Raw genomic sequence first — 11,449 nt, 5'->3', positions numbered from 1 at the left:
TAAGTTAGTGAAAGATTAATTTACCCTTGTTTATAAAAACTACTTCAATTCATGCCCATCTATTCATTACACGAAAGAGCAGGGACTCCAGAATACAGTGAATCGACGCAATTTTTCAAATCCGTTGGGATTTCATAATTGACTCGGATGGCACTTGACTCACCAACTCGAAAATTATAAACTTTGGAAAAATTGACGCTTCACTAAACTTGGGTGCCAATTCGATTTCAGCAATAATTCTAGCTATCAGCGTAATTCTATTTTTTCAGTCTCCAGATTATTGTCATATAAAACTTTGAAATTTGTTGTTTTTTATACCTTTTTCCATCCTTTTAAAATTGAACTACCATTTTCGGGAGACACAAATACCACATGATTTGTTGGAATTTACGATTCAATTTTATATTAGTTACATAGCTTTCTGCAATTAAAGACCCCAAAACGCTCCAAAGTTGCAAAAATTCTTCAACCCCCTAAATCTGGACCCCCCCCCCCAAAAAAAATGAAAATTTGGGGAACATACTGGCCTTAGTTGTCAGGGCCGCACGCGTTTGCTCCGCAAAAAATAACCCGTCATATCGACTTTCGCATCCCATTCGAAACTGTCATAGCGAAGGAGAATAGTAACTGTGACGTCACATTAGATTTCTCAATTTTCGGAATATTGCCCTTGCAAAAACCTTAACCCATCCCTGCTTTAATGAGTTATGTTTAACACAGTCATCTATTCTAGGCAATCACGCGCGCCTGATGTAGACAATTCAGAAGTGGTTCGACATACAAGTATTTTACGGATCATAACGCGCGCCGGATTCAAAGTGCGCCTTATGGTCCGTAAAATACTGTATATACCTATTCTCAGGCAAGTATAAGGTAATATTGTCGTGTCGTGATCATCATAAATTATGTAGTTGTTGAAACTCTCTCTCACATTTGCAATAAATATCAAAACTCGAAATCTATTTTTTCGTGGTAAAAAAATGTGAATGGAGAGGATTTCCCCAGATTTGTTTGGAAATTTCCTTTTGTTATTGACAAGGTATTATCGACCATTGTGATCGAACAAAGAGATTTAATGTTTTGTCGAATACAGCAATATAAATATTTTTGTACCAACAAAGTTTGGTCGGAACAAGATGAAGGGATGGCGCCAAAACGTAAAGCAAAGCCTCCGCCGGCCAAGAAAAAGCGGATGTCATTATCAAAAAGGAATAAAGCAAGCTCGCTTTCAAGCGAATATCTAAAGCGGATCTCTTCCTCAGAAAATGGCGACATCGATGGGAGCCAAAGTACTGTACCGAGCAGAAAAAGAAAGACGAAACATAAGCGCACTCAATATAATGAGGTAATTCAAGCTTGAAACGTATTGTGTGATGATTTTATTTTCAACTCATTTAGTCTAACTCCAATGGCATTGACCTTATTCGATTCTTTGCGAAAGACGTTACTGTTCTACTATTATTATTTGTACGAGACTGTTCGGAAATTGATGACTTTATTTTGCATCGTGAATGTATGTAGGTAATATCAAATCGTAATGAAGTTTCTTTGGTCACACCTTAATATAAAGAAATATTTTCATTGTTCCACAGAGCCACTTGAATACAGTATGGCAGAATCCCAGCTATAAAACTGAGTTGAGCGTGTCTAAATCGCAATCTGATGACAGTCGCCTGGCTACTTCAATTTCAGTCGATGGGGTACGTTGAATATGTATTGAGTTCGTGTATGTATCCAAACCTAAAAAATAATTTGTTAATTAATATGTCATCACAAATAATGAAGTAGGTAAATATAAATTAGATAACTTTCTTAAGTCGGAATAATCCGGAAATGACGCCAAATTTGCAGATTATAGGTAAATTGAGTGACACGCAGAGATGAATCGATGAATGTTCAGTTCATACGTGATAGAATCCAACAAATACATTAGCATTGTGCTATTTTTAATATATTGTGGCGCTACGCGATCAGGCCAACTCTGCACACGAAATCATATATATATAGCATCTTGCACTGGTATGGATATATGAGAATGTTCGACGAATTTCAATCAACTATTTAGTTTTAGTAATAGCGCGTTTGCATTCACGTATCGTAATATGCACCCGTAAACTACATTCAGGACATTTGCACCTGCATATTCTTGCACAAACCGATATTCGCACCCTCATTTCACCCACGGACATTTACACCCAGCACAGACACAAGCACTCAAATAAACGTGGGTGGAAAGGTAATGGAAGCATTATTTCTTGTTCAGGTCAATACTGAAGTGTCTGAAAGTATAGTACCAATGCAGTCCGATTTTGTATCAAATCTACCGGAGAATGATGACGTCGACAGCTTCGTTCCGGTACCAGCGGGAAAACTCGAAAAAACAAGAGTACCGCGAATCTTGAGCCGAGTAATCAAATTTATATTATCTTTTTCATAATATGGCAGGACACACTTTCCGAGCTGAAATGAATCAATGGTATAAACATAAAGTTTAAAGCATTGAATACCTAATATTTCAAAGTGGGTATTCTTTAAATCTTATATGTAATAATTCTACCGGAATAAAAAAATAATATAGAAAGTATCAAAAAAATTTAATTACCTTCAGAGATCGGAGATTTGGATTATATTCTTGCATTCCAGACTGGACCTTTTAAATTATGACATCTCTTCCACATTCTTATTTACATGTTTTATGGGCATCTTTATTAGTGCTTATGAACTTATTTCCAGAAACGCCCTCATGCTGCTCCTCCTGTGGATTCTGCGTTAGTGTTGGTTCACAACCAGTTGGTGATGTTAGAAAGTCGTTTTCAAAAAGATTTGCATGAACTCGAAAATTCCTATATAACGAACTATTATTCCCCACTATGCAAACTGCGAAACAAATTACTCGAAGCAGCTAAAGTACTAAACAGTGTGGAACCAAAGGAACATCATCGGAAACATGAGAGGAACAATCACAGGACCAGGTTTAGTATATATCCAAGAATTCGGAATTTAAGCATGACATAAACAGTCCATGTTACCAATGAATTGATGGAATGCGCTTATTTTCGTTCCATACAAAATTCATGGGAAAACTATATAACCCAAAAGCATAATATACAAGACATTAATAATAATCAGTTTATTTTTTGATCAAATGTATTTAAATTAAAATATCCAATCAGACAATGTTTTTTTTTTCAATCTCGTAATGAAAGCATACTGACTCAAAATTATGTTATTTTTTATCAAAATATTGTACATTTATTGTTTATTTTATTGCGGCATACTCTTAGATTTCAATATTTCAAAGAAGTCATTCATTCTCTTTGACGATAATGATTCAGATAACTTACTGTTTATTTCCAGTATTTCTAAACAACAACCAAAAGCGAGTGCTGGTCCATTTGCCCCATCGACTAGTGCGGGCGTTGCAAATACTTCTCATTTGCCATCGTGTGAGCTGTTCGAGTGCTGTGCTAAAGTATTTGCCAAAACATTTGGAGAAGAGAAGTGGGCTGGACTTGCTCGCATGCTGTGTCATATTTCCGACGGTAAGTGTTTACGAAACACCCAATGCTGCATTCGCAGGGCAAGTTAGAGTTTACACTTAGATGGGTAATACATTCACTATCATAGATTACGAAATCGCCAAAAGATTGTTCATTTGTCGTAAAAACTCGGTGAACAAGGTTCAGTTGATTTGCAGAGAATTTTCCTATTTCTGACCCCTCGCATGCTTCTCCTGCAGGTTATCCAATAATAACAGTTTTTATTTAATACTCTTGCAGCAATGTACCAAACTTCACACTGTAATGATTGTGACGCCAAACCACACAAGTTCTGGTTTTATGTATTTCAACGTTCTGAGCCTATGTTGAGTGGAATGCTGAATGCGCGCGATGTAGAAATATTGACTCATTTACGCGATGTTCGTGTGCATTTGTTCACTGCTCCTTGGCCGGAGTCACCAGATATCAAGTCAGACGTACGAGTGGCACGCAAACATCCGCCATTAAAAACAAAATTACCTAAAATGTCCGCTCGGCAGTCAGTTTCCTTGCCAAGTCATACTTCAAAAAATGATGTTGGAAGTACAGGACGAGGTAATAACCTTTATATCTCACGTACATGCCCGTTACTTATAGGTTGTTTTTTATTGGACATGAAGTGGACATAACGATCGTTTCAATATTATGTTGTTGTTCTTGTTCTTTGACACGTTTTTAAAAAGTCGCTTTTCTCTTTAATTACTGGACCAATTGCTTTGAAATTTTTAGTGGTTAAAGATAAAAATTTTCTTCAGAAGGCTATTACTTTTTTTGTTGCTATGACGTCATCAAAATTATTGCCATTAGGTGGCGCTACGTGTCCATATATTTGAGCATAGCTCTCTTGTTTTTTTATCTTCATTGTGAATTTCTGGGCGAGATTGATGCTATAGATGAATTCTATTGTATTAATCATGTTTTTTAGGTTGATCTTAGACCTCAGATCCTATATTTGAGCCAAGTTCATAGGTCAATATTTTATTTCGAACAACTCAGTATTCAGACAATATCCTCGATCCCATTGTGATGTTAAATACGTACACAAGGAAATTGATGTTGGCGCTATGTTTGTGTTTTTTAGGAATTTTCAATTACGTTTATATTCCATAATTTTTTATTTCACAAATAAACTGATTTTTAACAGAAATTGAACGACGGACATTGATCTCGCAGAATAGTTTTGTCCACAGACACCAAGTTAAACTCTCCCTCAAGTATGACTGTTTCCCATTTTCAACAAATAATACTTATCTTTTCCTCCAGAAGCTATAGATCCATCCTCCAGAGCATGCCACCGTAATTCTGAAACGACAACTAACGACAAGAGTAGTACAGACAACGATACAAATAGGGCCTTGGGATTTGAAATTGAATTTGAATTTTATCCTAACGAGCATATATCAAACAAGATTTTACGCAAACGTTATTTGATCGATTTCAAACCACATGATGATGATTACATTGAAGTAAAGCAATACAAAACATTTATGACACCACAAGATTGTACAAGTAAGGTATGACAAAGCTACAGTAATATAATACCTCTCGGTCTATTCATAATATTAGAGCTTCAAACTTGCTATATTCCCCTACACTAATCGGAATGTTTGTTGCATAAGTCATATTCAATTTCCGAATTCAAACAGTCAAAATTGTTGGCATCCCATTCGACTTTTTCGAGAAACATCAGAGAAGGTTTACGCAGAACTGCTTTCAAATAGTAACGTAACAAATCTGGACCGACTAGCGTTGTCCAGCAGTCTTCTCGTTGACATTTAACACCAACCACAAATTTTTGGCGCAATGACATGAGCGTTTCTAACCTATAATACGACTCATCAATCGCATAGTGATATTAAACTTTAATCGAGCTTCGTATTTGTTTGACAAGAAAGGTCTATTTTTGTACGAGTGATGGCGGAGATGAACTAAGTACTGATTCGGAAAATGATGGTCCTGTTTCAAAACGTAAAAAGGAAGACAAATTCCGAAAATCGAGAATAAGAACAAAGAAACATCGTTGTCACAGGATTCTTGATTATCGTGGACCAAGATTAGTTGCAATTGAAGGAAGTACAATCAAATGGAAAAAACGCAGAACTGATTCCAAAAAGGGCAAGTGTTTTTTAAATAACCAAAACTTTTAACACTACAGACAAAAATAATTGAAATTCAATTATTTATTACCGCCCAATTACAGAACTATTGTATAGGCTACTATGCTACTACATATTGTATTTTGGACGATTAGTCAGTAGTAATGACTTTTGTTCCGAACAATACAGACGATTTAGTCATCTAAAGACTTAGTAAAGAGCAATGCCCATTTTTGAATGATATGAGTAAATGTCGAGCCTTCCGTGTACCATAAAAAAAACAAAGTTAACTAGCATCTCAAATTTGTTCTTTATAACTTTATAATTTTCAGAAAATTTAATTTTCAGAAAAACATTGAATATACAGGAACAGGTGGCCAATTTTTCACTTTATATTGAATTAAAACGCTTTTCGATAGCGATTCCTTTTACGGAATAAAAGTATGCATAAATATTTAATAACTTTTTGTAGCAATAGACTTGGAATCGTTTACGTTAAAATTGAAACAAAATAAAATTATTCGATCGTTTTATTAATGCATATTAACATTTTAGGTCACGATTCTGCGCGCTGGAGAAGACCGTGGATGGCATCATCAGACTTATCGGTGAAAACCTCTTCTTCTGGTGAGAGCTTAGGAGCACTGGATACTTCATTTTTCGATTTCTTTGGTTGGAATTGGGACATTTATTCTAATCGAATTTTGACGAATGATAGAACGAGAGAAATCGAACTTGGTAAAGATGAGATACGAATATACATAACGAGGTAATTGAAAGGTTTTGCCTATTTGTTATCTAGTTGTTAGTATGAGCTTATTGCATTCAAGCCCCTCCCGATCCACGGATGAATGCAATTTGATTGAATGAGGTATTTAAACTATGTATATTTAAAACATGAGAGGACCCAGAATCGCCCCCTGAACGTTACCTCGGTCAAATGTGCTACATAATCGTATTCATTTAATCTGATGGATTTAAATGAAGTATCATTGTTTGAAGTTTCCATTATGTTCAATTTGAATATAATCTATCATGTATACTGTCGAAAAACATGTACTCCATTGTTGAGTACAAATTCTAAATTACTAAACATTTTGAACCAATTTTTAGAGACTACGAACTAGGCTCGTACATTCGTGATGTTGTAGTCCCAAGAGCTTTTGCAATATATAGATCCTGTAAAAGAATTGGTCTACAAACAAAAGCTTCGTCGCCTGCTGGTGAGTTACATTGCCATTTGTCGAATCATGTCTATTTGAGACCATGTCCTATACGCATAATGCTTTAAATCAGGGGTGTGCAACCTGCGACCAGCGGGCCAAACGCGGCCCGCAAGAAAAAATTGTGCGGCCCGCGGAGAAGTACCAATTTTAAATTGCGTGCGGCCCGCGAAACGAGTTTATAATTTAGTTTAATCTGGTAAGTACGACTCGTACGAGTAATTCCAATACTTTGCCGCAAAGCTCATACCTGAGTCAAACTTATTATCTAAGTTAATGACGTTACAATGTACTAACAACTAGCTTGTGCAATGCAAACAACACATGTAACGAGATTAATAACCAAAAGTTTTGTGCTTGCAACTACTAGGAAGCCTATGTCAAATAAAGGTGCGGCCCGCGGTTTCGCCCAGTTGTTTGTATCTGGGCCTCACGTATCAAAGGTTGCACACCCCTGCTTTAAATAAGATATAGTAGTAACGCCTTAATTTGTTTAATATGCCGATTTACTATAGTTGTTGGCATACATTTTGCTGACATATATTATGTATACTTATATATATATTATTATGACATATATGCTACACCATTTTACTTTCGTAAAACAACTAAATCTTTGGAAATTTCTCTATACTCGGCAATAACTTTCGTATAAAAATTATTTAATTATTTATTGGTTATAAGTGTCATCTTTATTTTGCAGAATCGTTGCTTGACACGGTATCTCATGTTGAATCAATTGATAAATTCAAAGCTTCTCAAAGAGTTCATCACGCTTATTCTGTAAATCCTGCTTATGTAATTTCGGCTCCAACTATCCCACCGCCTCAGTCACTTGCACCTGAACAAGTCCTGGACGTTGGCGAAACACCCTCCGTTGTAGTTGAATCTCCGCCGAATGGTGCACCAGAACCACAGTCGCAAATAGAAATTAATCAAGCTAGAAGTTATGATGATGTTGATGACATTATGGTATTTCCGTCAACAACAGATCAGACAGATGCTGATCAGAAAAAAGATGTTTCAACCCAGAATGTGCATACTGGTATTCCCGCGATTGGCGGATCAGAGATTGATGATTCTCGTAGAAAAGTATCTGAACTTGTCAAGAATGTCAACACTATTATTCACCAAGGTATCAATGTTGAAATTAAAATAACGAAATCAATTGTAGTGTTCAAAATCTTCTGATTCTTAGTTCAACTGTACTGTACATACCTTGAAATTTAAATTTTATTTCCATTTTATATATATATATAATTCAGTTTCGTTTACTTGTCTCATAATATATATATTCTAGCACTCAGCAAGGCAAACAGAAACTGTCGTTCACAACTAGGCGTTTGAGACATTTTCCTCAATTTTGTTTCAAGAATTCTGGATTTTCATTTGGTACTCACTGCAGCATAATCACTTCATTTTTAACCTAAAACGTTAGTTGTGTCATACTATAATATCCAATCGTTTAGACAGATTACTGAATTTATAATCCTGTTTTTTTTTCTTGTCTAGCCAACGAACACACTGCATTCCACCAACCATTTGTTTCAACTGAACCACAGCCCGGCGCTCCTCTGACTTGTCCTCTTGACTTACAACTCATCCCAGATGTTCCAGAGTCTGCTGTATGCCGTGATACATATTCTTCAGCTGATAGCGATATCCCTTCATCCGGACTTGCTTCACACAAAGGAGACCAAGCAGATGATGAAAATAACTACAGGTTGGTATTGGGAATTTAAGAGGTTCTTTTGTTTAAAATTTAAATATTCTTTAGTCTGTAAACGAAAATAATAGGAAGTTCAAAATAGGTCCAGCTCTAAAACCTATCAGTCAAGGAACAGAAGTTGATTAATCCATATCGCCCTTGATATAATCTATAAGAATTGAAATACAGCTGTATATGTGTCTTATAAGTCACACGAAACGCGACAGGTCAGCGATATTGTAAAAAAATATAATCGGTTGCATGCCTACTTATATCAAACCTCGTCGTCTGTCAGCCACGTAACTTGAAACGTCGTAATCTGCATGAATATGCATTTGGAATTTTGAAAAATTTGGAAGCAAATTTGAAGTATCGATTTTTTAACAGGTCAGACGGTGATCCGCCAAGTGTGAATCGTGCATTTGAAAAAATTCGTGGTCAGTTTCGAAGAGGAAATTGGAAAAAAGTTGACCGAGATTCTACAAAGTAATTCGCATATGGAAAAAATATTTATGAATATATTCAAATATATTGTAAAATATTAACACAACATCGCACATACTACATTTGTTAGAAGTAGCGATGGACATGTGGTCTCAAACGCAATTTTAATGGATGATCTGCCATTTCACAGCCGGTTTGAAGGCAGCAACACAAAATATGCAATGTTTATTTAATGACTTGTTTTTCATTAATGGGTTCAAACGCCTTTGAATGCTAATCCTAAATGAAAAATGTGAACAACGGAAAGTAACATTTATTTTCTATAACACCATTTAATACCGTCTTTCTTCGTATAATTTAGATTTGAAGCAGACAAAGCCTACTGTTACGTTAATTCTATTTATCTATTCTTGCCGTTCGAATATTTGTTCGGAAAACATATCGAGCTTAATATGTTGTTAGTCCGAACAAACAAGCGCTTCGCAATATTTGGCTGCATTCCCAAACCATTAGCCTGGAAAACTATGACGTTGAAATTTATTTGTTTACTTAAACCGTTGGTTTGCTTCCCAGGGGGCGGATAAAGCCACGCAGGTGTTTGATCAATGATGAAGATGATGATGAAATAGTATCTTCTGTTGCTGAAAAAGAGAAAAAAATCAAGTTCCATCAAGGTTCGCCATGCCCCAGTGATGAGAATGCAAAAATTGATGAAAGTGATTTGCTTAGCTCATCTGCTGCATCTGATGCACTTCAAGGTAACACAATTAAACTGGGAATACTTAGCCAATGGAATTATTGACCTTGCAATGGCCTTACTGTTTTTCAACTGTTATACGGTATTTATTTCGTGATGCACACTCACCCACAGATTATTTTTACAAATTCACCTTCCGTGGTTTTAATTCAAAAGTAACTCACTCACGTCAAGAAATATGACACTTAACTATGAAACTGTTACACATTTGGTTACAAAATTGCGCCACTGAAAAGTTCAGATTTATTTTCGAATTAGAATATTTTGTCTGAAGTATAACCACATTTCCATACCAGTAATATCGGAATGGCTAATATTTTGAATGCCGAGCGCGAAGTTGATAGAGGCAAGGTTCTTTTTGTTGATTTTGAATCTATCCTACACTCCGTATTTACTTCCAAATATCTGCGGTACGTTGCAAATATATCGCAACTTGAATATTTCCAGCATTACCGAATGAAGTGTAATAAGTCTTATTTCTCTTTATGGCATTATGCCAAGGCTGAAATGCTCAGCCTTGCATGAGTCCCATTTTCACGGGTAGCTTCTGTCATAATATGTGTATCTACTTTTGCAATACAGAATCTGCCACTCCATCAACCTCAGAATACGACGTTAGTAATCCAGATGTTTGTCCTTGTGATTTACACTTGCTTGATGAAGGCACAACTTGTATGAAAAAGGGACGAAGGGGGACAAAAGTTGACAACAGGCACATCTTGTGCGAGAACAGCGAAGATGATATTCCCCTTTGCTCAATGGGGAGAGATATTCTCAAAGGTGACAATTTTCAGTAATGTCACTTCACAGTATTGAGCATTTTGAAGGTGTAAAACAAAGATTCAGCTAAGTTTTCGGCTGTGATGGAGAGTTGTCAGGGTTTTGGCCTCGCAATTCAGATACCTCGACTTCAATCCTTCTACACAACGAATTTTCAATCTCTGGGTAATAATGATATGTCGGAAAACAATAATTCTTTTCCTCTCAGAACATACCTGTTCAAAATTCGATTTTATTTCACGACATCTGATATGTCACCCAAAATTTTGCTGTAGTATTTTTATTCATGGGAACACAGTATTTACTTCACCAAGCGTGATGGCTGTCAGAACTGTCTCCGCTTTAATTTTAAGAAGTCGGTTCTCGCTCCAGGGAAATGTTTTGCAAGGGGGCGGTAGCCGGGGGTCGAGTGTAGTCAGGTGGGTGTCAGGAGTGACGTATATTATGCAAAAATATTTACGCCACGCCCACTAGAAGTACTAGCGGTACTAAACTACACTAAACCCACATGTACAATAGCCGTCCCACAGTTCCAGCTTCGATCAGGATATAGTTTTGGGGAAGTTGTGGGTAAAATATTTTGATTTGGCTTTCGTGTCCATATATTTGAGCTTTGCTCTGTTGTTCATGGGTATATATTCTTTTACCTTTAAAGTAATTTATATTTTCTTTTCGTCGTTCTGAGTATCAAATAAATGTAATGTATTCATTGTGACCAGATGAAAATTTACGCAAAGAATATATGAAGGAAGAAATGAAAATGAAAGTAGCTGAATTCCGAGAAGTATCAAGTTCAGACAGTGAAGCACCTCCTCCAGCACCGGATCCCAGTTCATGCAAGCAACAATAACAAATTGAACTTCGGTGTGGCCTGAATAACAAAATAAATGAAATAAAATCAA

At 36.2% G+C, this 11,449-nt stretch overlaps 1 protein-coding gene across 2 annotated transcripts; it reads left to right on the top strand.

The window, feature by feature from the left end:
- The first annotated feature begins 1,101 nt into the window (after positions 1-1,101).
- Positions 1,102-11,449, top strand: LOC120343036 (uncharacterized). Of its 2 annotated transcripts, none has more exons than XM_039412105.2 (16): positions 1,102-1,345; positions 1,593-1,700; positions 2,264-2,407; positions 2,734-2,972; positions 3,358-3,542; positions 3,780-4,094; positions 4,806-5,053; positions 5,435-5,654; positions 6,191-6,404; positions 6,749-6,858; positions 7,562-7,993; positions 8,371-8,581; positions 8,954-9,052; positions 9,584-9,768; positions 10,350-10,547; positions 11,267-11,449. In XM_039412105.2, exons 1-16 carry the CDS (start codon positions 1,145-1,147, stop codon positions 11,395-11,397), a joined length of 3,240 nt encoding a protein of 1,079 aa, XP_039268039.2. In that variant the 5' UTR covers positions 1,102-1,144; the 3' UTR covers positions 11,398-11,449. The 2 variants fall into 2 exon arrangements, with proteins under 2 accessions (XP_039268039.2, XP_039268037.2); XM_039412103.2 differs by having other exon boundaries at positions 4,803-5,053.

This window comes from Styela clava, chromosome 3 (assembly GCF_964204865.1).
Source record: "Styela clava chromosome 3, kaStyClav1.hap1.2, whole genome shotgun sequence".
Taxonomy (NCBI): Eukaryota; Metazoa; Chordata; class Ascidiacea; order Stolidobranchia; family Styelidae; genus Styela; species Styela clava.
This window is presented reverse-complemented; position numbering and strand designations above follow the sequence as displayed.

What these genes read in the sequence shown, in the direction of transcription:
- LOC120343036 (XM_039412103.2), top strand. Translation starts at nt 1,145, where the DNA reads ATGGCGCCAAAACGTAAAGCAAAGCCTCCGCCGGCCAAGAAAAAGCGG. An exon ending in AGCGCACTCAATATAATGAG is followed by an intron (nt 1,346 to 1,592) that starts GTAATTCAAGCT and finishes ATTGTTCCACAG; the next exon opens with AGCCACTTGAATACAGTATG. An exon ending in GTTGACCGAGATTCTACAAA is followed by an intron (nt 9,053 to 9,583) that starts GTAATTCGCATA and finishes TTTGCTTCCCAG; the next exon opens with GGGGCGGATAAAGCCACGCA.